Genomic DNA, 25,024 nt, shown 5'->3' on the forward strand with positions numbered 1-25,024 from the left:
CCCCCCCTCGCTGCGTGGCGGGCGCAGCGTTGAGCCTCCCCCACCACTCAGACGGCTGCTTCTCGCCCCGCGGATCGTAGCACTTCCTCCGCCCCACGAGCTGCTCGTCGTCTCGTCGCCGTTGTCGATGCCGTCCGATGAGGGCTGATAGAGCTGCAGGAGCGATGACGAATGGAAGACGCGCGGGCGTGGTCGAGAAGAGGGTCCTGCTGCGGCTGCGGACGATGAAGAGGAAGATGCCGGCGTCACTCGACCGCCTGTGTTTGCTGGGCTGGTGCGGTGGCTTGCGACGCTGCTACCTGGGCCAGTGGATGCGAGGAGTGGCGACCGGCCAGAGAGGATGGAAGAGGAGGCGGAAGAGTTGGAGCGGGTGAGGCCCGGCATGAGGAGCGTCGGAGCGGGTGCAGTGGGGTGACGAGAAATGGCAGGCGCCGCTTGGGTGCCCATTGACCGTCTCGCGTTGATCCTTTGGGCCGCTGCACTCGCATTGCCTGCAGAGCGAGTGGATCTAGGTCCGCGGTTAGACTTGATCGTCTTGCTTCTCGATGGAGCGTCGCGGCCATCGTCATCGAAGATGCTGCGTGGTGCCATGCTGGCAAGCTCAAAGGCTTCGCTGTTGAATTCGGCGTCTGGTGGAGGGTAGCCGAACCTGCTGAAGTCGTCGCTCGTCGCCGGAGCGCGATTCTCCTGACCAGGGTCCTCATCATCAACATCATCGGCGTCGGATTGTGTGCCCTCTTCCTCGCTCTCAACCTCTGCAGCATCCGCTTCTTGGTCGACGAGACCGTCATCTTCAGCCTCGTCCATGATGCCCTCCTCCTCCTCCTCTCCCGCAGGCTGGACCATCTCGCCCTGGTCCTGCTCATCTGCCGCCTCTCTCGTGTCCTGCGGCGCCTCTTGCTCTTCATGCTCCTCCGCGTCATCGTCCAGCAACCCTCCCAAACCTCTGCCTCTTGATGTGCCGGCAATGGCTCCCACTCCACCAAAGCCGTCCATGGCGCTTCTCCGCAGCCCCTTGAGACCCTTGAAGCCGCGCCCATCTTTTGGCACCCTGACTTCGTCTTCTCGCAGGCCATATGTTGGATCGTAGGAGTCGGCACCCTCTTGATAGTAGTCTGACAGAGGCGGAGGAATATCGGCTGTGGGTGGAGATGGAGGCCTGGGCGTCGGCTTTGTGCGCGATGGAGGTGCCGCTGAGGAAGAGCGTGGGGCAGCAGGCGGCCTTTTGTGAGGCGACTTTGGTGATGCTGGAGACTGGGATGGAGGTGCCGCCGGGACTGATGCTGCGCTGCTCCTCTTCCTCGTACGCGTGCCATTCGATTTGGAAGGTCCTGCAACCGCGGCTTGATCCTCTGCCACCTTTCCCTCGCTCGCCTTGTTCCTGCCACTGAGCCAAGTCTGGCTGAGTCGATGAATGATGCCGGGCAAGTCTTCGCGAAATACCTCCTTGAGCTGTCCCTCGATCTCTTGCTGGAGATATTTTGCTACCACGGCAACGCTATCGAAAGTGCTCGAGACCTGGACGCTCTCTAGCGGGTCGTTCTTGAAGACGAGGGTAATGCCTTTGCTCTTGGAGACGACGAGGACGATGATGGCTCGCAGGCGGACGTGGGAGAGGGTGAGCCGCATGGGCACGATCAGGGGTGTGGCGGCAAAGAGGATTCCCTGGAGAGAGAGCGCGAGAAGTCAGCATACAGTCACGAGTCATCTCGGGGCTGCTGGCCACCCTTTCGTCTCACCCTTCCAGAGGCAAAGGGCGTAAAGGTCTCTTCGCTCGTCGTTGAAGCACGAGCATCACTGGGGGCTGCTCCTCCGCTCAATGGATTGACTTGTACCCTCGTCTGTACGACCACATGAGCATCTCCAGCGTATGTCAGCCGAAAGATGCCGCGAAATCGTCTGTGTGAGCAACGGTGCAGCATCGTCAGCTTGTGTGATGCATTGACTCCCACACATCTCGCGTGCAACTCACTCCCTGCCTAGCTCTCCGATTTCCAAGATCTCCAGGTCAGGTGGGACGCTGCCCATGTTGAGCTCCGTGACCTCGATGTCATCTGCAATGACTTTCGGCTTGGGACCGCGATTCAATGCTGAGGTGAGGAGGGACAGGGCATGTGCGTGGAACGAGGGCGAAAAGGGCGATGGCCACTCGAAGTTGAATGACATGTTGTGTGGCGTGGCGCGATCCTCTCCTGGATTATCTTGATGCTGCTCTGCCGGGTATCATCGTCGTCGCAGCTGAGCCATTTCCAGGAACTCGGCGAGCGGCTGAAATGAATGTCGCAGCTCGTTTTGGACGGACTCGACTCGCGACTCAAGCGTCGTCGAATCCCCTTCCGCGTCTGGGCGTGCAGCAAGGCGGCATGTTCTCTATCGACGGCCCGCCGCCTATCGTCCTTCTTGACTTCACGCTCCACCCTCACGACATCACGCCGCCAACGCCGCTGCCATCATGGCCTCAACTTCTCAACAACAACAAGAACAGCAGCCACCGGGTCTCACACCCGACCAAGTATCCCTCTTCACATGCCTCAGCGCATACACCGACGCACTCGATGCCCTGCCCCTCGACCTCACTCGCTCCTTCTCTGACCTCCGCGAGCTCGATGCCGTCTTGGGTCCACACGTCGCCTCCCTCGTCGCGAGGATCCACCAGCTCACAGATGTAGTGACGTCGGCAAGTCGAGGACAGCTGCATCAGGGAGCTGAGATTAGTGCAGGGCAGCGACTGCTGCTGCTCAAGGAATGCGCCGAAGAGGCCAGAGCATACAAGATGGGTCAGTGCCAACTCGTCAGAGACTTCGCTGCATTCCGCTGACTCCATCACCCTTTGCTACGCAATGCTGACAGGCGGAGAAGACAAGATTCGTGTCGCCCTCAACACATGCGAGACAATTCTCTCTCACACAGACTATATAGACGCTATCCTGGACCAGCTCTCCTCCCTCCCCGAAATTGCCGCCATCCTCGAGCCCTCAGGCGGCAAGCGATCTCACGTCGCCGGCGAGCTGAGTGACGGCACTCCCATCACCCTCGCCAGTGCCAATGCTGCCACTTTAATGGCTGGAGGATCGGGCATTTTCGCCAACACTGGGAGCCAGGCTGTAGCCGCTGCGGCTGCCGTTGCGGCCTTGAGCGCGGGCAATGCGAGCATGGCGACCTTGGCTGCGCAAGACGGCCTCAGCGGTGTCACTGTGCCTACGGGAAAGAAGAGCATCGGTACAGGGGCTGGAGCTGCAGCCAAGAGGAAGACGGACGCGGCTGCAGCGGGAGGAGCAGCATCAGCTACAGCTTCATCGTCCAAGGCAGGTGCAGGGGGGGCTGGCTCAGGTGCAGTCAAGAAGCGTAAGACGGCTGGCGATGCGGATGGAAGCAAGAAGGGAAGCGCCGCTACTGGAGCAGCCTCTTCATCGTCTGGCGCAGCATCTCGCAAGAAGGCTTCAGCTGCAGCAGGTTCACCTGGCTCACCGGCGCTGGGAGGCAAGCGTGCCGCAGACGACGATCGAGCCTCCTCCGCCGCCTCGTCTCGCGCAGCTCGAGCTGCCTCCGAACTCGAAGAGGTCCGTTCATCTGGCACTCGCTCTAGACCGGCTAGAGCACCTCGTGCTACGGGCGGAAGCGGGTTGCGACGTCGCCTTGATGATGGCGACGAGGACGGCGATGATGGCGGGGACGAAGGAGATGGACGTGGCCACAGCGATGAAGCAGGTGAAGACGGACGCGGCGAAGGCAGCAGCAGCGCTCTCGGCCTCAGCATGGGCGATAAAGATGAAGACTCACCAGGCCCGGCAGGTCGTCGCTTTGACTCTCCTCGCTCTTCTCACCAAGGCGGCACTGGACGCAACCGCAAGGATGACGCCAAGGGACGACGTGGTCGCGCAACCAAGGGCGAAGGTGACGATGACGCTGACGATGGGGCTTCATATGCTGGCAGCATGGCGATGAGCCAATCGGCCTCACAGCTACACCACAGCCTCTCTGGCCACGACAGCACTCTGACCTCAGCAGCTTCCGACCGAGGACTTGGAGGCAGTGCTGGCGACGGAAGCGGTGCAGGCGAAGTGGACGAACGACGCTACTGCTTCTGTGAGAACGTCTCGTACGGCGACATGATTGGTTGCGACGACGATGGATGTACGCGCGAGTGGTTCCACCTCGAGTGCGTAGGGTTGAAGGAGCCACCTAGTGGGACGTGGTATTGTGATGATTGCCTCGAGAGGCGGGGCAAGAGGCGAGGGGGTAAAGCAAAGGTGGTCAGAAGTGAAGGCAAGTGGGGCGGTGGGGGTCATGAGGTCAGCGGTGGGAATGGCAAGTCGAGCAAGGGTGGTAGGCGATGAGGCATGGCGTGGCGTGGCGCGGCGCGCAGACACATGGTGAATTTTGAGCAATGCATGCAGCGCAGCGTTAGGTGACATGTCTTTACTTCCTGCGCCCTCCCTTCTTGGCTGCTGCTGCGTTGGACTTCTTAACAGCGCTGCTCTTTGCACTCGATGCGTCCTCTGGCATAGCCGGTTGAGATGCGGGATCCTGACCCTTTCTACCACCCGAAACGAGATGCTTTGCTAGTCTGGCAGGCCAAAGAGTGGCCATCGTTGGCTTGTGCAAGGCGCTCTCCTCGTTGAGCTCGGTCCACTCTCCGGTGGCATCGTCCGATGCCCACACGATGCTCTCTCCGTCTGGCTCGCGAGTGACGAGGAGGTCAAGGGCAGGTCCTCCGATTTGAGGGGCGAGTTCTGGATTGGCGACTCCCTGCTTGACTGATCGCTCGACTGCGTCCCAGTCGACGTTGCCAGCTGCGACGTCCTTGTGAGCAGGTGGTGGTGGGAGGGAAGCCCCGGCGTTGAGGCTGACTCGCACCTTCTTCTCAGCCGGCGCACGAACAGGAGCAGCTGGGTCAAGCCAGATTTGATAGAATCGTGGTCCCCAAGCAATGAATCGTGCCGCCCTCTGAAGCTGATGAATGCGCTTTGCATCGCGCGAATAATTTACTCGCTTGACGAGAAGCTCCATGGACGTGGCGATCAAGACGAGGAAGAAGAGTGTGGTGCCAAAGCCTGGCCTCCATCGCACGTAGTACCAGCCAGTACCACGCCACTTTGGGAAGCCCGTTGACAAGAAGTGGTCATATCGGTCCTTGCGCGCGTCTCGAAGGATCTTGATGACGAGGCCAAGTTGTTCGAAGCGCTTGGATGCTTGAGGATCTTGGGGATGCTTGTCTGGGTGAAGCTCGACGGAGCGTTTGCGGTAGGCGGACTTGATCTCGCTGGCTGTAGCGGACGAAGTGAGGTTGAGGAGCGAGTAGAATGTGGTACCCTTGCCCGTTGTGGCCTCGAGGGAGGATTGTAGGTCGAAGATCTGTGGGAGGTGCGGGGCAGAAACAAGTCAGCTCAAGGCCACTGAGCTGCTGAGCCTCATGAGGGTGCTCACTTCGTAATCAGTCTGCTCCCATGCGCGAGCTGCAGTCGCCAGGACCAGCAAGCCCAAAAGAGCCACGAGCGAGAAGAGTCTCATCGTCGACGCCGTGGTGGTGTTGATGGAGGGCGAAGCTTCGCAGCTTCGCAGCTTCGCGGCTTGGCAGCGTGGCTCGCGCTCGCACCCACGTCGTCCAACCAACCAACTCCCAACTCCAACCTTGGAGATGAGCCACGGCATAGGCGAGTCCAGTCGACGACGAGTGGAGCCCGCCCGCCCTGCCTCCCTGTCCGCCCTCCGTGAAATGTGAATGCGGCCGCCGGTGAGCGAGGTCAAGGGCTCAACGTGCTGCTGCACTGACTCCTCTCTCCATCACCCTCGACAGCATACACGATGGCATCCTCGATCATGGATTTTGTTCCCCGCGGAGCAGCTTACGCGGGCGCACCAGACAATTACGGCACAGAGCATACCAAGTCGCGCATTCAAGTTGATGAGGACAAGGGCATCACCGTCTTCTCACCTGATACGTACTCGCAGGGGGGCCTAGTGCGAATCGCACAAGATAGAATCACAAAGCCCGGAACAATCGCCGATCCTACCAGTGATGCCGCTCAAAAGGGAGCTAGAAAACCTGATCCCAAGGCAAAGGGACTGCAGATTTGTGCGTAACCTGTTCGTGGCGTGCGATTATATGCACATCGCTGACCCGATTTCGCGCTTGCTAGGGTACGAGGTACACGGCAACGGACCCCAGAAGATTGTACTCATCATGGGATTGAACAATTCTGGCTTCGGCTGGCTGGGCCAAGTCGAACACTTCGCTCGCGACCCGCGCTACTCGGTCCTCGTACTCGACAATCGCGGCTACGGCAACAGTGAGACACCGACTGCAATGGAGGGCTACAAGACGAGCGAAATGGCTCTTGATGTCCTTGAGGTCTGCGATCATTTGGGGTGGAAGGAGAAGAGGCAGCTGCACATCACCGGTGTTAGCATGGGCGGCATGATCTCTCTCGAGGTAGCAAGAAAGGCGCCAGAACGTATCGCCTCGCTCTCTCTCTTGTCAACGACAAGTGGACAGGCAAGAGGCCAAAAGTCCATTGTCACCGGCCTGCCTCCTACAGCTGCCGTCAAGATGATCACGAGGCTCTTGGGAGGCAAGTGGTTGGGAATGGACTCGGACGAGTACCGCGTGCAACGTGTTGCAGAGACGTTGTTCCCCAAGGCGTGGCTTGATGCAAAGGATGACCATGATCCCAAGAACAGGTCGCGACGCGAGAACATGCAGGAGGTGAGTCGACCACGCGAAATCAGACTCATCGCAGCCTTACAGTCTAACTCCTTCTCTTTGCCAACCTGCCGCCAGCTCTTCATGTGGCGCTTCCACTTTGTACGACGTCAACATCCTACGGGCGCCCTCGGCCAGATCCGTGCAGCATCAACGCACCACGTACCCAATGCCGTTCTCCTCACCATCGACAGCTCCGTCCCGTCCATCCTCATCGCAACGGGCGATGACGACAATCTCGTCAAGCCAGGCAACTCACGTCACCTCGCCAAGTGGCTACCTCACGCCAAGCTCGTCGAGATGAAGGGAGTGGGCCATGCAATTCAGCTGCAGGAGACGGACAAGCTTAATACGCTGCTAGAGGAGAACTACAAGGAGGGGTGGGAAAAGACCAAGGATGAACGCGGCGTAGAGGCGGCTGGTGAGGATCTTCCCGCTTCTAGGTTGGGGACCAAGGCCCACTGGGATCAAGTCTACCAGTGAGTGAGTTGCCCCAAGAGTGAGGCGTGGCTGCCGAGAGTCAACGTCAACTCACGTCTGGCAACTTTCCGTCGTTTCACAGACGCGAAGTGGCCAATTTCTCCGAGGATGGAGACCGTGGCGAAGTTTGGTTTGGCAAGGAGAGCGCCGATGTGATGCTCGACTACCTTCGTGACCATTATCCGGCTGCCTCCAACCCCCGCATCATGGACCTTGGCACGGGCAACGGACACCTACTCTTCTCCCTCTGCGGCGTACGTGGCGAGGACGAGGATAGCGATGACGAAGAGGACGAGGATGTCCGAGAAAGGCGTGAAGCGCTGCGCTCTATCACGACTCCCGAACGGATGCTGGGCGTCGACTACTCGCCCGCAAGCATTGAGCTTTGCGAATCCATTGCCAAGTCGCAAGGGGAGGCAGCAGCTGGCATCAAGTGGCAGACTTCCGACATCCTCAATGCCGCCCAAGTCAAGTCTCTCGGTCACGCCGCGTGGGATGTCCTCCTCGACAAGGGCACGCTGGATGCCATTGCCCTCTCTTCTCCCTCCGACCTTGCTGCCTATATCACAAATCTCCCGGTCCTCCTCTCCGCCCGGGGGCTTCTCCTGCTCACCAGCTGCAACTTTACGCCAGAGGAGCTCATCACCCGCGTCGAGGCGGTAACGAAAGGCCAGCTCAAGCATAGAGAGACATTGCCGGCGCGCAAAGTCTTCCGCTTCGGTGGCAAGGAGGGAAGCACGACGAGGTGTATCGCCTTTGAGAAGCAGGCGTAGCGAGGGCCAAGAGGGTAGATTACGCTTCCCTTCTCGCAGTACTTCTCATAGACGTAGAGCAGAGGACCCCATTTACTGCAATTAATTTCGGTCTCCTGTTGTCAGGCTGCATGCTAGGCTGCCAAAGAAATCAGACGAGTCGTCGAGGTGATTGGGCCCTTTCGTGCTCGCCTTGCTCGAGCGAGAATGCGTCTCACCCCACTGCCCCCACTCCCTCTCACTCCTCACGCGCGTCATGGTGATGGTGGTACGTGATTTGATTTGAACATTCTCGCTGAAAGCTTGCGCTGATGACAAGGATCATCAAGGTGGTGCGTTTGCGCAGAAGCTCGCGAAGAGGGAAAGGTGAAAAAAAAAGGGACTCAAAGGATGACTGAGACGACGGAAACACAACTTTGGCGGCTGCGGACGGGAGATCTACGCTGCTGCTGCTCTCACATGTAGAACCTGGTGACGTGAAAGGGTTTCGAGTCCTGTCAGTGGCTCAGCTTTATCGCTCACGGCTCCCCTCGCTGTCCTACTCACAGGCTCTCGCAGAACTTGGCGTCGCGTCCGAACGACTTCATGAGCATCGTCGAATCCGTGTCGGAGATCTCGGTGAAGACTTCCTGCGACTCGCCGGATGAGATCTGGGTGGCAGTCTCGGACTGGTCTCCGTACATGATGAGACGTGCCTTCTCTGCCAGAATGTGCGAGTAGTAGACAGGTGGGGGAAGAGACACGGAGCGCGTGGCGCGGCAGTACTCGTAGCAGAAGGAGGCGATGCTCTTCTGGAGCTGGTCACTCGTGTGCTTCGAGTCGTCCTGGAGCACGACGAAGTGGCAGGGACGAGCGGTACCAATGAGTCCTGCGTGACCTTGAAGGAAGAAGTCAAAGCCGTAGGGGTGGCAGACGCCGGAGTCGACTACGAGGCCGGGGGCCAAGTTGCCGCTGCGGTCTTGGTCACCGGGGTTGTTGGCAAAGAAGCGAATGTGGTGGCGCTTGACGCTGATGATGTACGTGAGAGGGATCGTCTTGCCGGGCTGGACTGCTGCCACGGCTTGAGAGATTGCGTGAGCCTCCACTTGACGGGCCATGGCCTGCGGCGCGAGCGGGTAGTGGTAACGAGGTCAGCAGCCGCAAACTTTGGTAGCGAGCTCTATGATGAAAGTTACCATCTGGCCATCGCTGACCCCGTCTCGAAAGACGACGATCTTTGTAGGCAAGTTGCCCCCATTACGTTCCTTCCAACGGTTAAGGTGCGAGATGCACATGTCCTGCGCGGGTGGGGGCACGTGGTAGTGAGCAGAGGTGGTGGTGATCAGCAAAGCATGCACGTCGCGCTTCTCACCTTCATGTGCAGAATGGCCTCCTGGCTGCGGCCGCCACGAAGGTGCGTCTGGGCACGGACTTCGGAGTGGAAGCGGGAACGATCGCCGGCGATGGTAGCAACGAGGGCGGCGATGGATGCACGGCTAGAGCCAGGAGCGGCGTGGGAAACGTCGGCGCCCAAGATCATCGTCGTGGGGGTGAAAGCAGGCACGTCGTTGGGCGTGACAGAGTGGTTGGCGCCACCGAGCTTGACATTGACCTTCATGGCTACGTTGGCGCAGTACTGGTCCTGTCCGCGCTCGTTGAGGGCCTTGCGGGCCATGAGGCACTGATTGGGGACGGGCGAGGGCAGATCGGTGAAGCAGACGCGCTTGATGGCTCCGTACAGGTCGGCGTCACCGTCTACGAGGCAGATGATGAGCTGGGGTGGAGGGGCCGAAGCACCGCCTGCAGCCTTCTTTGCCTCGCGTCCAACGACTTGAAGCGTCTCCTTGACTCGCTCGGGAGTGGGAATACCGCGCTCGTAGTAAGGTGCGCGTTCAACGCTGAGGCCCAAGCCCTTGAGGTGGTTGGTGAAGAGACCGGCGAACTGCTGGACGACCTGGTCAGGGGAGCGAGTGAAGTTGACAATGGCCCACGTTTTGATGGGCGTCGCAGCGGGCGTGAGGAACTTGGTGTTGCGGAGGTTCCATGCGCCACCATTGGGCTTTGCGGTGCCGCGGCCGTACTGGACGGTAGGGACGGGCAGGATGCGGGCCTCGACTTGGATAGGCTGCGTGCCGACGTTGAGGCCAGCGTTGCGGGGATCCGTCTCGTAGGCGATGCGACGGCGCCAGTCGACCACAGTGGAGAGCTTCTCGTCGGGACGCTGACGGCTGACGTCGATCATAGCGGCAGTCATGTCGGGCTTGAGCTTACGAGGAGGAAGAGCCGTGCCGGGAAGGACCTCGCAGCACTCCATGGGGACCATAGCCTTGTTGCCCAGGACGACGAGGGGCAAGTCGAGGTACTTGGTCTGGTAGTTGTACTTGTCCTTGAGATAGTCGACTACGCGGATGCGCTGGCCATCCTTCTCGAAAACCTCGTCGCGTGCTGCGCGGGGGGAGAAGCCCTTGAAGGTCTCTTCGCGGTTAGACTCGCGATGGGTCATCTTGAGCTTGGCTCCATTGAGACGACGACGAAGCTCCTGGAGCTGCATGGGGCGTAGGGAAGAGAGCTCTTGGCCAGCACCACCACCGCCGCCGCCGCCACCGCCGGGTCCACCACGGCCACCGCGGAATCCGCCACGGTCACCGCCGCGTCCTCCACGTCCACCACGGTCTCCACCGCGACCGCCACGGCCGCCACGGCCACCGAAGCCGCCGCCGCCGCTGCCATCCATGCCGAGGATACCAGCGCAGACGTCACGGAGGTTGCCGGAGCGAAGGAAGGCTGCGAAAGCTGGGTCGATGTTGACGATCATGCCGGCTTGAGTGGCACGAGCAGATTGGAAGAAGCCTGGGTGCGGAAGGTGAGAGGAGGAGTGGTGATCAGCTCAAGCCTGTAGCATACTCGCGCTCGCTCTTACCTTTCCAGATGTCAGCTCCAGAGGGGATGGGGACCTTGAGGTCCTTGTCGAAGAATCGACGACCTCCGCCGCCATGGACCTTGAAAGTCTCTGCTGGCTTGTTGCAGAGGAAGATCTGCAGAGCCTGGATCGCATTGGTGACGGCCTCAGGGAAGGCGGCTCCAGCAGCACGAATCGTCTGAGGGTCGGCCTCGCAGAACTTGTGGAGGACAGAAAGGTCGATGACATTGACCAGCTTGAGTGTCGTCTTGAACTTGCGACCCTCGTCACGAGGTAGGTTGGGCAGCGTCATGTCTGCGCCGCGCTCGGGGAGGCAGATGGTCCAAGAGAGTTGATTCTCAAAGGGCATCTTCTTCTGTGTGTAGCATGAACGACGACCATCGTAGCCAATGGAACCGATTAAGTCGTCGGTCAGAGGATGCGTAGGGTCGGCGGCGCCATCTCGAAGGGCCATGCGAAAGACGGATCGAAGAAGCGTAATGGGAAGCCTGCCCCAGCGGTATGGCGGTGAGGTCAGCAAAATCTCTCAAAGCTTTCTGCACCGCGCACTCACTTCCTCTCGTTGCGCTGCTTGCGCTCTTCAGGGGTCAGCTCCTTCTCAGACTCCTCGGGCCTGACAGGGTCGATGACAACGTCGTAGTGGTAGACGGTCAAGTTGCCATTGTTGCCGCCAGCAGAGGGGCGAGGGCCTCCGCCGCGACCGCCACGTCCACCACCACGGCCGCCGGAGGCCTGGCCAGAGGCTCCGTCGCCGCCGATGTCGAGCGTGAACATGTTGGTCGAGACCATGAGCTTGCGTCCGGCGCTGCCTCCCTTGTCGGGGCGAGGGACGAGGTCTGCGTGTGCGGGCGAAGAGCCGGGCAAGGCTCGAGGGTGTCAGTGATCAACGATGCAGGTAAAGGCGGGCGCTACTCACCCGTGAGAGTGACGCTAGAGATCTCAGATCGGCGACGCTCCTCCTCGAGCTCGGCTTGCTTCTCAAGGGACATGTGGCCAACGGCCTGCGTGGTGGCGTGGTGGCGTCATCATAGCGAGTGGATGCGTTGTATGCCGTGCGTGGCGAGCGAGAGCGGTTGTTAATGCCATGAGGGAATGCGATGTAGACGAGCGAGAGAGGAACAATGCGAGGAGGGGGAAAACCGGGCTTGATCAGTATCGACTTCAAGCGGATGCATCGTGCTGAGTCGCTCTCACCGCAGCCAGCTGGTCAGCCGAAACGGCGGCCATGTTTGCAGACGTTGTCGGAAGTGGGACTGGTCTGTCGAGTCGTGATCGCCTATGCGGGCGAGGCGGGTCGGTGCGGGTGTTGGTGGGTTAGGAAAGGAAAGGGTTTGGGGAGGGAGAGAGGGCGGTTGGGGATGGGATGGTGTTGGTGGTGTAGAGGTGAAAACGCGGGCGGCGGTGGCGAGCTGGCCGCTTTGTCTGGCGCCTGATGCTGACGCTGAACAGCCGCTTCCCCTTCATCGACGGCTCGCAAACGACGCGACTCGTTGACTCTTGGTTCAACTCGTCGTTCAGAGCAGGGCCGAATTCGATGTGGCCCCTGCCCTCTGCTGAAGTGCCCAAAATGAGCGGATGTTCCTGTGAGATGCACTTCGTGATGTCTGCTCTCACTCTTGTGATCACACATCCAATCATCGTCGAAGCTCAACGACGACGACGGCGCCTAGGCGGGGGTGACTGCATCGCGCCCGCGGGCAGCTGTTGCGCGTTGGCTGTGTGGGATGGAGGGGTCACACTTAGCGGCCGCTCGCAATCCGTCGGCCACTTTGATTGCCCAGGAACCAGTTTGCAATCATCTCCTCGTCGTCCCTGGCCTTGCGGTTGTGGTGTTGATGAGGCTGCTCGTTCTCCTCTGACCCCGCGCTCACCTCTCGATTTCGGTGGCCCGTGCCTGCACTCGTCATCGAGTCGAGCCAATGGACGCCAGTCCGCCTGGTCCGCCTCCTTCCGTCCTCGCGTCCTCACGACATCATCGTCATCGCCTCGAGGTCCTGAGATCGTCGTCATGTCGTCGTCGAGTGATCAGCTGGCTGCTGCACTCAGCGCTGCGGCATCCAAGCCATCGCAGAGTAGAGCACAGGCATACCAGGACATCCTCGTCTCGCTCCTCGAGCAGCCACGCTCTTCCTTGTCCGCAGAAGCACTCGTCCAAGCTTGCTCCGACTACCTCGACGCCACCGTCTTCTCTGAACTCAACTCGTCGGGAGGAGGGCTCGTAGTGGGACGAAACACTCTTACTGCATTCGATGAGGCTATCAAGAAGGCCGGGCATGGGGAGGCAGAGGCGATGCAGGGTGATGACGATGACGAAGACCCGTCTAAGCCAGCCATCCGCGACGAAGAGGTGCAGAAGGAGATTCTCGAGGCTGCCCTCGCCAAGGTTCAGCCCAGAGTACTCAGCTTCGAAGAGCAGGTGAGTGCGCCCGAAGCAATTGTGACAGCTAGATGGCACGCAGACTGAGCTTCTCCCCGCCTCGCCCGCAGTCCACCTCTCTGCGCCTTCATCTGGCCGACATCCACGAGTCGCTCCAGGACTGGTCATCAGCGGCTAGCGTCTTGCAGGGCATTCCACTCGATTCTGGCCATCGAGCTGTTTCGGAATTGCAGAAGCTGCGCATCTACGTCCGCATCGTGCGTCTACTCCTCGAAGCAGACGATGCCATTGGCGCAGACGTCTACCTCAAGAGGGCCAGCATGGTTGTCCATCTCGTCCCAGGAGCAAGATCGGGATCGATTACAGGTCCATCGACTTCCAGCACGACCGCCTCGGCCTCACCTGAGGATGTCAAGCAGGGCAAACTTCTCGGCCTTCAATACAAGCTGTGCCAGGCTAGGATCTACGACTCGCAACGCCGTTTCGCCGACGCAGCTGTGCGCTTCCATGAGCTCAGCTACATTGCAGAAATCGATGAGCAGGAGAGGACGATGATGCTGTGAGTGCATCGCCGCGGCAGTAGACCGTGCGTTAGCTAATGTCACCCCATGCCCCCCGCCGCTCTCGCTGTCAGGTCGGCCGCTGTTACCGCCTCAATCCTAGCTCCAGCTGGTCCTCACCGCTCTCGCATCCTTTCTACCCTGGTGCGAGATGAGCGAGTAGCTGCTCTACCCCAGTCCACCATCTTGTCCAAGGTCTTTCTCGACCAGATCATCAGGCCAGACGAAATCGCTGCGTTCGAGGAGTGAGTGGACGCGTGCGAGAAGCGCTGCCATTACTCGTACTCCAGCTGACCATTCACTCCTACTCGCGCTGCCGCCAGACTGCTGCAACCGCACCAAAAGGCCATGCTCTCTCGCGCCGGCAACGAGCGCGAAGTGATGAGACTCGAGGAAGAAGCGGCGGCAGCAGCATCGGCGGAGCCAGCAGCTCAAGGCTCGACTGCAGCAAAGAAGGTCAAGAATGCCCCGACCACCGTTCTAGACCGAGCAATGATGGAGCACAACATCTTGGCCTCGTCACGTATTTACCTCAACATTACGCTGGCCGGATTAGGATCGCTGCTGAATCTCACGACGACGGGTGCAGAGACGATTGTCCGGCGCATGATTGTTCAGGGCCGCATCAAGGCAGAGATAGACCAGGTAGACGGCTTGCTCACTTTCCTCGAAAGCAGCCAGATGGAGCCTACGGCGGGAGGTCTGGGTCTGGGTACAGGAGCAGAGTCGGGTGGAGGTGACGCAGCGGCAGCGGACGACGACGATGCGACGCCTGTCGGCGAAGGGGATGGGTTGATTCGAAGGTGGGACGCTCGCATTGCGCGTACGGCTGGTGCGCTGGAAGAAGTGTGCAGCAGGATTGCTTCGCAGTCGCAGGCGTAGGCGGCGCGGCATGACTGCCATGCGTAGACTACAATGTAAGCTCTTCTTAGCTAGCAGCGGCCCAATCTTTTTCGCGTAGCAATGACGAGCAATGGTGGTCCCCTGCTCCACACGATGTGAGCTCAGAAAAGCAACGCAGCACAGTCCTTTGTGCGTGCGCGAGCCTTTCGATGGAAGACTCGCTAGCGTGGCGAGGCCGAGGAGCGAAGTTGAGTGGCGTCTCGTCGAAGGCGTTCAGGAGGGCGCGAGCAGACCCCCTCCCTCACTCGCATGCGTCTAGGGTGCGTCCCACTGCGTCGATTCTATTTCGAGGCCCGGCCTCATTGGCATGCAGCCGGCGGCAGGCGAGCAAGCAAGTGTTGATTGGTCGCTGGAGTTGGCCGAGCAAGACTTCAAAGGGGAGCTTGACGCCGTGTAACGCATCTTTCTCTCCTCTCCATCATCCCAGTCCTCTCTCCATCCCCAATCCTCACGGTTCCATCTCCTCCTTCTCGGCCGAGCACTAACTCAAGACACTCTTTACTAGATCTCAACCCCACTCTACAATCTCTCATCATGATTGCTGGCAAGCTCCTTCTTCCCCTCCTCGCCCTCGCCTCGGCGGCTGTGGCTGACAAGGTGGGTGCCGTGGTGCGCCTGGTGGCCTCGAGAGCCACGTCCTAATCTCCTCACGTCTTCCCTCGCGCAGCCCACCTTCTCTGTCAACAATCTCCCCGACAAGTGGGAGAAGGGACAGGTCGGCACCAACCAGTGCAAGAAGTACGGTGCTTCGAGCCCCAAGTCGATGTGCCAGTGAGCAGCGGCGTTGCAATGCAGAGCTACTACTCGAAATCCTCGCTCACCTCTCGCCCTCTCACCCGCAGGAACGTCTTCATCAACTCGGTCGATGACTTCTGCCTCTGGGCCCCCTTCGAAGGCCAAGGCACCGTCGGTGCTCAAGAGGAGCGCCACATCTCCTACTGCCTCAAGTCCGGCTACGGCACCCGCCTCATCCCCAAGGGCGCCGTCAAGCGAGCTCACTTTGTCAGGACGTCTGACTTCCTCCAGGTCACGGGCTCCGGTGACTTTACCTCCATGCATATCAAGAAGGGCGACGAGGGTGGAGAGCTCGACCCGCACGGCGCGACGGGAGCAGGTGAGTACGCGCACGCGTCGGTCCGCCGCAGTCACGACTAGGGTACTTACCTCCTCCTCCCTCTTTTACCTTAAAAACCGTAGGCAATCCGCCGGGTGGGTTGGTATACACACGCTCCGGCAACGGGTGGACGCAGCTGAAGGAGTGGTCGTCGTTCATGAGCGCTACCGAGTTCTCGATCCGCGCCTGCTTCCCGGGCAAGCCCAATGCAACCAAGTACTGCCCTCACATCTACGACGTCATGGGCGCAAAGTGAGCAGCCACACGTGCGTGGCATCTGCGTCTTCCTTGCTCACCCACTATCTTCCCTTGCTCGCACGCAGCTGGAACCACCCTGGCAACTACGGCGGCGGCTTCTCCAACTGCGACGCCGACTCTGGCCACTTCCCCGGCGTCTTCAAGGGCTCCACCTTCTACCAGGGCCAGAAGCACACCCCTTCGGGACACAAGGCCCCCAAGTCGTCCAACTGCCAGAACGTCGCTTCTCCCGCTGCGGGCGCCAAGGCTCAGCAGACTCCTTACAAGAGGGAGGAGAGGGCACAGCCCTTTGGCGAAGCCCAGTAGGCGCCGCATCCGCGATGACAATCAACAAGCAACGACGACAAATAATGCACACTCTTGACGGCTCCCATTTCGCTTTCACTTCTACATGTAGCTTTCCATGCATTTCATTACACTAGCACGCTCTCTCTACCTCATCGAATGGACAGTATCTCCCCCCTTTCCCCAGCACACACGAGGCTTCCACGCCCGCCACGCCCGCTTTCTCTCTTGAATACAATCTCACTTCACTCCACACCAACTCGCACGATTCCATGTCATGTCGCGATTGCAGCGGAGTCTGAAGCTATACAGAAGAGAAGGGCAGTAGCCACGCCCGTCTAGTCGTCACCGTCATCATCGCCCCCCCTCTTGCCCACAATGAACGCCCCGCTCACCGGCAGCTTGGAGATCTCCAGATCACCCAACCCGCTGTTCCAAATCTTGACCTTACTCGACCCTTCAATGCCCGTCTCTGCCCCCTCACCCGTGATCAATTTCCACGAGTACGAGCGGAACTCCTTGCTGCGGCCGGGAAGCACCGTAAAGGGCACATCGACTAGCTGAGAGCGCAGAATCTTGCGCGGGAGCGGCGACGGGTCGTCGGGATCGGGCGTAGTGGTAGCATTCGCCCATGAGTGCGGGCGCACACGACCGAAGGCTCGCTTGGGGAGGGGCGAGGGGAGAGGCTCTCCGCCGTCGTCTTCGTCTCCGTCCCTCACGCTGGTGTCGTCGTCGTCATCGTCGTCCCCTCCGTCGTCGTCGTCGTCTCCGTCCCCGTCGCCGGGATGCTTCATGCTAGGCGGCTTTCCGTCGTAGATGAGGATGTCTGGCCAGAGGTAGCGGATCTCGACGTCTACCGCTGCGAGCTCGCCGGGCATGCTCAGCTCGCCGAGGATAGTGCCGCTGAACAATCTGTGTGTGGGCAAAGAGAGCGGGAGATTGCGTCAGCTGCTGTCTCTGTCACCCGGGCTATCACACCGCACTCATCGCACCGCACACTCACAGCTTCTCCTTGCTCCACGGGTGCGTCTTGATTTTCAAGTCCTGGATTGTCACATTCTTGATCAGGTCGGTCACCTTGGACCCGGGGAAGGAGATGGGCACGTCCATGACCGAGAGTGCAGAGGAGAGCCAGCCCGGTAGGTCTGGCGAGCCAGCGCCGGGCAAGGTGGGGTCGGGATGCTCAAAGGGCGAGCCACCACGTACGTACACGGTATTGGCTTCGCCGCGGAGGAAGCGTGAAAGAAAGTTTCCTAGGGCGTCTTCGCTGGGTGAAGCGAGTGAGCGGGGAGGAGAGTGAGAGGCAGAAAAGACGTGTTGAGGCGCAGCGGGCTGCGATTGCTCCGTCTGAAGAGCGCCGCCAGAGGGAGGAGGGGGAACGACGCGCCCCTCGAGTTGGAGCTGCAGTTTCTCCTGCCCGTCGAGTTCGAAGGGGTCGCTGGCAATGACGGCGAGAAGGACGGTATCGATGGGCTTACTTGCAAGGGCGAGCGAGTCATTCGCTCCAGCCGCGGGCAGGAAGACGCCGAATGGCAGGCTGTACCTGACCGACCCTTTCAGTAGGTTACCCAGCGGATTTTTTGCCTCTGCGTACGCTCGAATGCCCAGTGCCTTCTGACCCGCGGCCTCGACTGCGTCACTGCCCCCATTGATCTCAAAAAAGTCGTAGCGGGTGAGGTTGAGGAACTCGTCCGTCGAGTTGCCCACGTCTAGCTTGGGAATTTGCTGCCTGACCCTCTTTGTGATATCCTTCTGACCCAGATTGATGAAGCGAGGAATCCACGACGATCCCTTCTTCTTCTCGCCCATCTGCGCCCACGTCAGACCACGCACGCTGAGAGACCGGACGTTGATGTCGAGGGTGGCGTCGCCCTGCTTGACGGCGCGTTGGCCCAGCTGAGCGAGGTAAGGAGCTGGGGTGACGGGCTTGAAGAGGAGGGTGAGATTGAGCGGGCGCATCGTCAGACGAGCTCGTCGTGTAGAGTTGCCGCCCAAGACGGGGTCGTCTGCGTCGTCGTCTTCGGAGGAGGTTCGGAGGAGCTCGGGCAGGGGGACGAGGAGGGGGTCGATGTTGAAGGCCAAGAGGTCGCGGGGCGGCGGTGAAGCAGGCTTGGCGGCGACTTCGATGCTGCTGTCTACATCGCTCCTGGGGTGCTTTGACTGATCAGGGATGAGATCGAGGTCCTCTGTAGGCACATCTTTTGCCCAGTCCGGCTCAGCAATGGTCAGTTGGCCCAGCTCGACCTTGACCCCTGCCACTTTGGCCAGCGCCCATTCTACAATGTGCCTATCGCGATTCTTCCACCACGATGTGCGTGCTCGTTGACCAAGCCAGATGTCCAATGCTCGATCCGGGTCCAGTCCAAGCCTGCCATCGATTTGCACCTGGATACCGTCATCTGAGATGTTGAGTAAGCGAACCGAGTCCGGCCCTTTGAGTACGAGAGCCTCGTCGAGGATGCGAGCCTGTTGATCCTCTGTGGGCGCTGAGAGGGTTGAGAGGAAAAGATGGGACGATTCTATGGCCGTGAGGACGACGAGGAGGGCGATGAGGCCGCCAAGGGTCCAGAGGCAAGCCTTTGTGATGGGTCCTGGGCTGCGGCAGGAGCGGGCACGGCGGTCACGAGATGTGTTGGTGCCGTCTCGTTCTACCGCGGCGTCTCCGCCATCATCTCCTCGTCTCCTCCCCGATGTAGCTTTGGCGAATCTAGAAGCAAGCTCGGTGCGATAGACTTGAGCGGCGGCTACGGTTGTCTGCCATGCTGCAGCCAGGCGGTTCTGTGGTTGCTGCTGCTGCTGCTGACGAGATGGAGAGTCGGCTAGAAGTGGTTGTGATTCGTCAACGACTTCCTCGTCGTCACCTCGTTGATCGTGGCGACTATGTGAAGCCATTGTGATGATGGAGATTGATGATGGTGATGGCTCTTGAAGTGGAGAGGCTGAGGCGCAGCATAGCACTGCACCCTCGACGCGGTTAATCCGGGGCAGCCAATCGAGTCGAGCGAGGGCGCCACTGCCTGGCCTGCCCTGGATGGATGGATGGATTGAACCAGCCGCTCAGCCGCCCATCACGCCCACCCACGCCCACGCCCACTCGTCTGTTTCCGCTCCTGCTGCCGGCCTGCATGCAAGGACGACTCCAAGACGACTTGGACGTGAATTTGAGTCAGTGAGGCCAAGTGAGCCTCGTTCCCAACATCATCCTCCTTCTCCTCATCCTCACCACTCGACTCGACGTCTTCGTCTCTCCCTCTCTCACGCCGCGCCCGCCATCATGCGGTGCCCGCAGTGTCATAGCGACAATGTCGAATTCGACAATTCGCAAGCCATCTGTCAGGCTTGTGGTAACGTCCTGGCAGAATCGCAAATCGTCTCAGACGTCACCTTTGGAGAGACGTCAGCTGGAGCAGCCACTGTCCAGGGATCCTACCTCTCTCAAGACCAATCTCACGTACGCTCATCCAATCCACGCTTCAGATCGGGAGGTTCAGGAGAATCGAGGGAGCAGACGCACTATCGCGCAAAGGAGGCAATCGATCGTATGGGAAGGGCCCACCGCGTCGGCTTCTCGACGAGGGAGAGGGCCAATCGCATGTTCAGGCTAGCATTGGCAGGAGAAGTTCACGAAGCGCGAACAGTGGGTCAAGACCCCACCAAGAACTTCGTCCTAGGTCGCAAGCACGAGTACACTGTAGCCGCATGCCTCTACGTCGCCTGCAGGATGGACAAGACGACCCACATGCTCATCGACTTTGCTGACTCGATGAACATAAACGTCTTTACACTTGGTCGACACTACCTCAAACTCATTCGCGCACTTAACCTCCAGCTGCCCGTCATCGACCCGGCCATCTACATCTTGCGCTTCGCTGCTCTCCTCCATTTTGGTGAAGAGGTCCACAGGGTAGCCGCCGATGCAACACGCCTCGTCAAGCGATTCGACAAGGACTGGATCATCCAAGGACGCAGGCCAGCAGGTGTTTGCGGCGCAGCTCTCCTCCTAGCAGCTAGGATGAACAACTTCCGTCGCTCCATGAACGAGATTGTACAAGTAGTCAAGATGGCAGACGTCACCATTCGCGAACGACTGAAGGAGTTCAAGCGTACGCCTACCGCACAACTCTCCGTCGCTGACTTCAAAAAGGTGTGGTTAGAGTCAGAGTATGAGCCCCCTGCCTTTTATCGACCTGCGATGGAGGAAGAGCGCAAGGCGCAAAAGGAGGCCAGGGCGCTGGCAAAGGAGGAGCAAAATAGGCTCAAGGAGGAGCGCAAGGCTGAGCGTCTCGCAAAGAAGTTCAAGCAGGGAAGTGCTGCCGTCGAGGACGAGGGCCTAGCTGATCAGACAGGTGAACAGGCTGCTGGCGAAGACGAGGCACTGGACCCCGAGGCGGACGCAATGGTCCAGCGCATGCTGCAAGATGAGATGGGACAGTACATCGATGACCCACGATATCGTGACTTGGACCAGCAATTGGAGCAGCACAACGCCGCTGCCATGGAGAGGGCGCGATTGGGGGGTGCTACCGTGGGCACTGCGCCCGAGTTGGAGATGAATGAGTTTAGGCAGCGTCGTGCCGTCGATGAGGAGGACGAGGATGAGGACGGGCAAAACCAGAGTGGCGGCAAGCAGCAAGAGGAGCAGGGCCAAGTCGAGGGCGAGCCCTCATTCAACGACCTCGTGCCGAAGGAGAGCGCGACGCAGGGCGAGAATCACGAGCGAGCGGTGCTCAACGGAAGAGGCGAGGAGGGTGAAGCAGATGCGCCGGCGCCCGCTCCAGCACCCGCTACAGCACAGCAGCCACAAGCTGAGCCTGAGCCCGAGGCTGGCCCCTCAACTTCGACATCTTCGACTCGCCGCCTCAAGTACTCCCAGCTCTCCCACGGCGCGCCCATAGACGACCCGCTCACCGACCTAGACGAAGACGAGCTCGACCAATTCATCCTCGGCCCAGAGGAAGTCGCAATCAAGGAGCGCGTCTGGATGGAATTCAACCACGACTACCTCGTCGCAGCCATGAAACGTCAGCTCAAGGAGGAGGCAGACGAAAAGGCCGGTATACGCAAGAAGCGCACGAGAAAGCCGCCGCCTAAGCCTCGCGACGCAAGCACAGCTACGGGCGCCACGGCCGAGGAAGCTGCGAGGGCCATGATGGAGAAGAAGACGCGCCATCAGCCCAAGAGTAGGAAGATCAACTACAATGCCATGGCTGGGATCGGCAGCATGTTCGACAATGAAAAGTCTCACAAGAAGAAGAAGAAGGGCAGCAAGAAGAAAGGAGATAAGAGACAGCGTGTGAGCAGCGGTGGCGAGGGGTCTGGTACAGAAGGCGAAGCGACCGGTGCAAGAGGCGCGACGTCGGAGCTCGAGCCCGTAGAGGAGGAAGGAGACGAAGTGCCCCGCAACGATCCGCGTAGGCGAACGGAGAGCAAGGCCAATCGTAAGCGCAAGGCCTCTTCTGCTGCGAGGAGTGGCGGGGCTACATCCGAGGGCGAGGATACGGGTGGAGAGACGACGGATCTGGGTACGCAGAGGGGAGATACGGACGGTGGCGAGGATGGCGAGGCGGACGAGGGCGACATGGAAGCACAGATGCGCGCCCGTATGGGGGCGATGTACAGCCAGCCGGTCGACGACTACGAGGGCGAGGAGGCCTACTGAGGAGCGGCGGCGATGCGGGAGGAGCCGTGCAGCGATGCGAGGGAGGTCGTGCGGCGCTGCGAGGGCCTTCGGGCAGCGATGCGAGAGAAGTCGTCTTCGACGTGCCTACATATCCCCGCCCACAGCATCTCATCACATCTCGTCATTCAATCATCAACACATCATCGTCTAGAGATTCAAATACAGAGACTGTGCGCGCGCGTGCTCTCCGAACCTCGCCACTCAAAGCCTCGCCTTTGCTAGTCATATCTTGCCCTGCGTCTTGGCAATGCTCGTCTTCGGGTAGCTGTACTCCTCCATCCCTCTGCGGTCGTACCCGTACTTGCCAATGAAGTGGTTCAAGCTCTGCGGCCCCCTACTGCCGTACTCGTACTTTTCGTTCTTGATCTTGCCCGCGTCGATGGCGTGGAGGAGAGGGGTGTAGACGCGCCACGACTCGTTGAGCTCGTCCTCGCGAACAAAGGAGGAGTGCTCGCCCTTCAATGCGTCGAGGATGAGAGTCTCGTACGCCTCGGGTGAGCGGTAGTCTGTCATGCGTGCGTTGTACTTGAAGTCGAGCTCGACGGGGACCAGAGAGGACTCGAGGCCTGCGCGTGCGCGGTGAGCGGGAGATGAAGCATTGTCAGTGTGCGCCCGCGCATCGCATTCGCTCTCCTGTACTCACCCGGCTTCTTATTGGAGATCTTGGCGTAGATGGACTCCTCTGGCTGGATACGCAGCACGAGCTCGTTACGAGGGATCTCTTCGAAGAGGCCCTTGCCCTGGTCGCGGTATTGGATGCGAATCTCGACCTTTCCCTCGTCGAGCGCCTTGCCCGCCTTGAGGATGAAGGGGACACCCTGCCATCGCGGCGTGTTTACCCAGAGGGCGAGGGCGGCGAACGTCGGGCAGTTGGAGTCCTTTGGCACTGTGTCGTCGTCCTTGTAGCCTGGCTTGCCATTGGCTGCCGAGTACTGGCCGATGAGGACGTCCTCCTCCTTGATGGCGGGGACGTTCTTGAGCACCTTGACCCTGTGCGGTGAGAGGAGAGAAAATGTCAGGCGGCAGTCATCGCCTCGCATCACGCTCTCGGCACCCACTTCTCATCACGGATGTTCTCAGCAGAGAATGTCGCTGGTCGCTCCATGGTGAGGAGCGAAAGGACCTGAGTCAAGTGGTTCTGCTGGATGTCACGGATGATTCCAAACTCGTCAAAGTAGCCTCCTCGCCCCTCTGTGCCGAATGGCTCCTTGAAAGTGATCTGCACGTTGTCTACGAGCTGGTTGTTGAGGCCTGCCTCGACGAATGGGTTTGCGAAGCGCATGAGGAGGATGTTCTTGACCATCTCCTTGCCCAAATAGTGGTCAATGCCTGTGCGTGCGAGAGCAAGGAGTGTGAGCGATGGCGTGCAGTGCAGCATTACGCGCACGCGAGCTACGCACGGAAAGTCTCCTCCTCCTTCCACAGCTTCTTGAGCTCGCCCATCATCTCCTGGCATGACTCGAGGTCCTTGCCAAAGGGCTTCTCGATGACGATGCGGTTGTGTCCCTTTTCAGCGTAGCAGTTCTTCTTCAACCCAGCTGCTACGACGGTGAAGACGTTGGGCGGTAGCGCCATGTAGAAGAGGCCTGTGTGCGGGCGGTGGGAGGGGGTATGAATGGATACGTGTGAGTAGGCCGCGCATCGCAGCATCTCGCCTCGCCCCATCTGCTCACGCTGAGGCTCCTTGCTGCCAATTTCCTTTTCCTTCTTCTCAATCTCCTTGTTCAAGTTCTGGAATGCATCGTCCTGGTCGTATGCGCCTGGCACGTAGTTGCAGATCTTGAGGAATTCCTCCTTCTCGCCGTCCTTTCCATCCTTGAGGTTGTCTGCGAACTTGCCATGGAACTCCTTGTCGTCCATCTTTGTGCGGGCATACCCGATGATACGACTGTTCTTTGGCAGCAGCGAGAGGCGGAACAGGCTGAAGAGGGCGGGCAGTGTCTGTCGTAGGGGCGAGGGTGATGAGCGTGGTGAGCGATGTGGTGATGATGATGGTGATGTCTGCCGCGCCGTCTCACCTTCTTCTTTGCCAAATCGCCCGATGCGCCCAGGACTGCAGGCGTAGCAAGGAGTGAGCCATTGATTGTCCCCTCCACCATACCATCACGTCACCTTGTTCAGCTGCGCTGTAACTCACCAACAATGACCGTCTCCTGCTCAAAGACCTTGATCTCAGCTTTCTGCTGTTGTTGTGACATGGCTACCAATTCGAGGTTCGATGAGTTTTGTTGCTGCGAGTTGGTGTTGGATGATGTGCGCAGAGGGAGGGAAGAAGCGATGGGAAGATGATGCTCAGCTTTGGGTGGAGAGATTACCGACACTTTCTCAACCCAACGCACCCTCACCAGCGAGAGCAGACCCTCGAGCCTCGAGCCGCGAGTCGACCTTGGACTTTGTCGTCACTCCACGCCGTGCGGACGGACTCAAGCAAAGCGCAGACAGAGGACGAGACTCAGCGGGGCGGCGCAAAGAGGCCGGCAACGTCGAAAAGAGGTGGAGCAGAGCGGGCCGTCTTAACCGTCGCCCTAGAGTCTACCAAGGACCGTGGCCGTCGCCGTGGCCGTCGAGTCGTCTCGTCTGGATACGATGTTCGCTCTCTCTGTTGATCATCTCAACAGCGAGCAGCGAGTGCAGTCTGCAACCCGATGTCGTTGCTCTTTGGACATGGGAGCAACCCTTTCGCTCGCGCTCTCTCGCGTCCTCAGGCACGCCTTGCTGCGCTCACTGTCCATGCTCGAAAAAGTCTGCGCTCGCACATAATCCTCTCGTCATCGTCGTCCCCGTCGTCCTCTCTTTGTCCCGATGGACTGGCGTCGTCACCCCCTTGCCCTCGCGCTTGTATCGTGTGGCTCTTGTTGTCAGGGGCCGCTCTCTCGTTGCCTCCACGCGATGGGTGCCCAGCCCTCTCTCTCATGCAAGCCTCGGGCGCCTCTGACGCATTGGGGGGCGGTCCGGGCGCGGGGACTGAGCCGCTGAGTGAGGCGGCCAGCCATCGATGGCACCCTCTTGTCCA

The 25,024-nt window shown here is 59.8% G+C and overlaps 10 protein-coding genes across 10 annotated transcripts; 5 read left to right on the forward strand and 5 right to left on the reverse strand.

Moving 5' to 3' along the window:
- Nucleotides 1-27: 27 nt before the first annotated feature.
- Nucleotides 28-2,286, reverse strand: BDZ90DRAFT_91384 (hypothetical protein). Its single transcript, XM_025509941.1, has 5 exons — nt 1,973-2,286; nt 1,740-1,899; nt 1,057-1,665; nt 871-977; nt 28-717 (listed from the first exon to the last, which is right to left on the reverse strand). Exons 1-5 carry the CDS (start codon nt 2,164-2,166, stop codon nt 246-248), a joined length of 1,542 nt encoding a protein of 513 aa, XP_025359609.1. The 5' UTR covers nt 2,167-2,286; the 3' UTR covers nt 28-245.
- Nucleotides 2,287-2,380: 94 nt separating this feature from the next.
- Nucleotides 2,381-4,556, forward strand: BDZ90DRAFT_281977 (hypothetical protein). The gene is made up of 2 exons (XM_025509414.1): nt 2,381-2,777; nt 2,851-4,556. Exons 1-2 carry the CDS (start codon nt 2,453-2,455, stop codon nt 4,335-4,337), a joined length of 1,812 nt encoding a protein of 603 aa, XP_025359610.1. The 5' UTR covers nt 2,381-2,452; the 3' UTR covers nt 4,338-4,556.
- BDZ90DRAFT_244050 (DnaJ-domain-containing protein) lies at nt 4,327-5,548 on the reverse strand. The gene is made up of 2 exons (XM_025507452.1): nt 5,428-5,548; nt 4,327-5,355 (listed from the first exon to the last, which is right to left on the reverse strand). The coding sequence occupies exons 1-2, from the start codon at nt 5,509-5,511 to the stop codon at nt 4,420-4,422; spliced, it is 1,020 nt and encodes a 339-aa protein (XP_025359611.1). The 5' UTR covers nt 5,512-5,548; the 3' UTR covers nt 4,327-4,419.
- Nucleotides 5,549-5,812: 264 nt separating this feature from the next.
- On the forward strand, nt 5,813-7,416 carry BDZ90DRAFT_244054 (alpha/beta-hydrolase). The gene is made up of 4 exons (XM_025507453.1): nt 5,813-6,076; nt 6,141-6,706; nt 6,782-7,186; nt 7,266-7,416. Exons 1-3 carry the CDS (start codon nt 5,821-5,823, stop codon nt 7,184-7,186), a joined length of 1,227 nt encoding a protein of 408 aa, XP_025359612.1. The 5' UTR covers nt 5,813-5,820; the 3' UTR covers nt 7,266-7,416.
- Nucleotides 7,417-8,191: 775 nt separating this feature from the next.
- BDZ90DRAFT_91454 (Piwi-domain-containing protein) lies at nt 8,192-12,163 on the reverse strand. Its single transcript, XM_025509942.1, has 8 exons — nt 12,029-12,163; nt 11,751-11,835; nt 11,388-11,670; nt 10,835-11,322; nt 9,287-10,764; nt 9,111-9,212; nt 8,482-9,035; nt 8,192-8,403 (listed from the first exon to the last, which is right to left on the reverse strand). Exons 1-8 carry the CDS (start codon nt 12,059-12,061, stop codon nt 8,391-8,393), a joined length of 3,036 nt encoding a protein of 1,011 aa, XP_025359613.1. The 5' UTR covers nt 12,062-12,163; the 3' UTR covers nt 8,192-8,390.
- Nucleotides 12,164-12,792: 629 nt separating this feature from the next.
- On the forward strand, nt 12,793-14,762 carry BDZ90DRAFT_234608 (hypothetical protein). The gene is made up of 4 exons (XM_025507078.1): nt 12,793-13,250; nt 13,322-13,770; nt 13,846-14,016; nt 14,095-14,762. Exons 1-4 carry the CDS (start codon nt 12,843-12,845, stop codon nt 14,651-14,653), a joined length of 1,587 nt encoding a protein of 528 aa, XP_025359614.1. The 5' UTR covers nt 12,793-12,842; the 3' UTR covers nt 14,654-14,762.
- Nucleotides 14,763-14,961: 199 nt separating this feature from the next.
- Nucleotides 14,962-16,585, forward strand: BDZ90DRAFT_234609 (hypothetical protein). Its single transcript, XM_025507079.1, has 5 exons — nt 14,962-15,271; nt 15,342-15,445; nt 15,517-15,788; nt 15,872-16,040; nt 16,112-16,585. Exons 1-5 carry the CDS (start codon nt 15,209-15,211, stop codon nt 16,350-16,352), a joined length of 849 nt encoding a protein of 282 aa, XP_025359615.1. The 5' UTR covers nt 14,962-15,208; the 3' UTR covers nt 16,353-16,585.
- A 111-nt stretch (nt 16,586-16,696) lies between these two features.
- Nucleotides 16,697-18,920, reverse strand: BDZ90DRAFT_211627 (hypothetical protein; the record flags this gene model as incomplete). The annotated part of the gene is made up of 3 exons (XM_025504120.1): nt 16,697-17,243; nt 17,335-18,485; nt 18,528-18,920. Coding segments are annotated over 3 exons (2,091 nt in total), but the record flags the coding sequence as incomplete, so codon positions are not given.
- Nucleotides 18,921-19,605: 685 nt separating this feature from the next.
- BDZ90DRAFT_256280 (hypothetical protein) lies at nt 19,606-21,990 on the forward strand (the record flags this gene model as incomplete). Its single annotated transcript, XM_025507884.1, has 2 exons — nt 19,606-21,054; nt 21,154-21,990. 2 exons carry the CDS (start codon nt 19,606-19,608, stop codon nt 21,988-21,990), a joined length of 2,286 nt encoding a protein of 761 aa, XP_025359617.1.
- A 243-nt stretch (nt 21,991-22,233) lies between these two features.
- BDZ90DRAFT_224072 (putative ZWF1-glucose-6-phosphate dehydrogenase) lies at nt 22,234-24,110 on the reverse strand (the record flags this gene model as incomplete). The annotated part of the gene is made up of 6 exons (XM_025504601.1): nt 22,234-22,577; nt 22,655-23,001; nt 23,070-23,340; nt 23,412-23,597; nt 23,685-23,952; nt 24,030-24,110. The coding sequence occupies 6 exons, from the start codon at nt 24,108-24,110 to the stop codon at nt 22,234-22,236; spliced, it is 1,497 nt and encodes a 498-aa protein (XP_025359618.1).
- Between the last annotated feature and the right edge of the window lie 914 nt (nt 24,111-25,024).

The sequence above is a fragment of the Jaminaea rosea genome (assembly GCF_003144245.1).
Source record: "Jaminaea rosea strain MCA 5214 unplaced genomic scaffold BDZ90scaffold_17, whole genome shotgun sequence".
NCBI lineage: Eukaryota > Fungi > Basidiomycota > Exobasidiomycetes > Microstromatales > Jaminaea > Jaminaea rosea.

Coding starts and splice junctions, on each gene's coding strand:
- BDZ90DRAFT_281977 (XM_025509414.1), top strand. CDS start 2,453: ATGGCCTCAACTTCTCAACAACAACAAGAACAGCAGCCACCGGGTCTC. Junction 2,778..2,850: donor GGCCAGAGCATACAAGATGG/GTCAGTGCCAAC, acceptor CAATGCTGACAG/GCGGAGAAGACAAGATTCGT.
- BDZ90DRAFT_234609 (XM_025507079.1), top strand. CDS start 15,209: ATGATTGCTGGCAAGCTCCTTCTTCCCCTCCTCGCCCTCGCCTCGGCG. Junction 15,446..15,516: donor AGCCCCAAGTCGATGTGCCA/GTGAGCAGCGGC, acceptor TCTCACCCGCAG/GAACGTCTTCATCAACTCGG. Junction 16,041..16,111: donor TACGACGTCATGGGCGCAAA/GTGAGCAGCCAC, acceptor GCTCGCACGCAG/CTGGAACCACCCTGGCAACT.
- BDZ90DRAFT_91384 (XM_025509941.1), bottom strand. CDS start 2,166: ATGTCATTCAACTTCGAGTGGCCATCGCCCTTTTCGCCCTCGTTCCAC. Junction 1,900..1,972: donor ATCGGAGAGCTAGGCAGGGA/GTGAGTTGCACG, acceptor TTGCTCACACAG/ACGATTTCGCGGCATCTTTC. Junction 978..1,056: donor ATGGCCTGCGAGAAGACGAA/GTCAGGGTGCCA, acceptor GCTTTGGTGGAG/TGGGAGCCATTGCCGGCACA.
- BDZ90DRAFT_244050 (XM_025507452.1), bottom strand. CDS start 5,511: ATGAGACTCTTCTCGCTCGTGGCTCTTTTGGGCTTGCTGGTCCTGGCG. Junction 5,356..5,427: donor GGGAGCAGACTGATTACGAA/GTGAGCACCCTC, acceptor CACCTCCCACAG/ATCTTCGACCTACAATCCTC.
- BDZ90DRAFT_244054 (XM_025507453.1), top strand. CDS start 5,821: ATGGATTTTGTTCCCCGCGGAGCAGCTTACGCGGGCGCACCAGACAAT. Junction 6,077..6,140: donor GGCAAAGGGACTGCAGATTT/GTGCGTAACCTG, acceptor CGCGCTTGCTAG/GGTACGAGGTACACGGCAAC. Junction 6,707..6,781: donor GACGCGAGAACATGCAGGAG/GTGAGTCGACCA, acceptor ACCTGCCGCCAG/CTCTTCATGTGGCGCTTCCA.
- BDZ90DRAFT_91454 (XM_025509942.1), bottom strand. CDS start 12,061: ATGGCCGCCGTTTCGGCTGACCAGCTGGCTGCG. Junction 11,323..11,387: donor AAGCAGCGCAACGAGAGGAA/GTGAGTGCGCGG, acceptor CCGCTGGGGCAG/GCTTCCCATTACGCTTCTTC. Junction 10,765..10,834: donor TGGAGCTGACATCTGGAAAG/GTAAGAGCGAGC, acceptor TTCCGCACCCAG/GCTTCTTCCAATCTGCTCGT.
- BDZ90DRAFT_234608 (XM_025507078.1), top strand. CDS start 12,843: ATGTCGTCGTCGAGTGATCAGCTGGCTGCTGCACTCAGCGCTGCGGCA. Junction 13,251..13,321: donor TACTCAGCTTCGAAGAGCAG/GTGAGTGCGCCC, acceptor CCTCGCCCGCAG/TCCACCTCTCTGCGCCTTCA. Junction 14,017..14,094: donor GAAATCGCTGCGTTCGAGGA/GTGAGTGGACGC, acceptor CGCTGCCGCCAG/ACTGCTGCAACCGCACCAAA.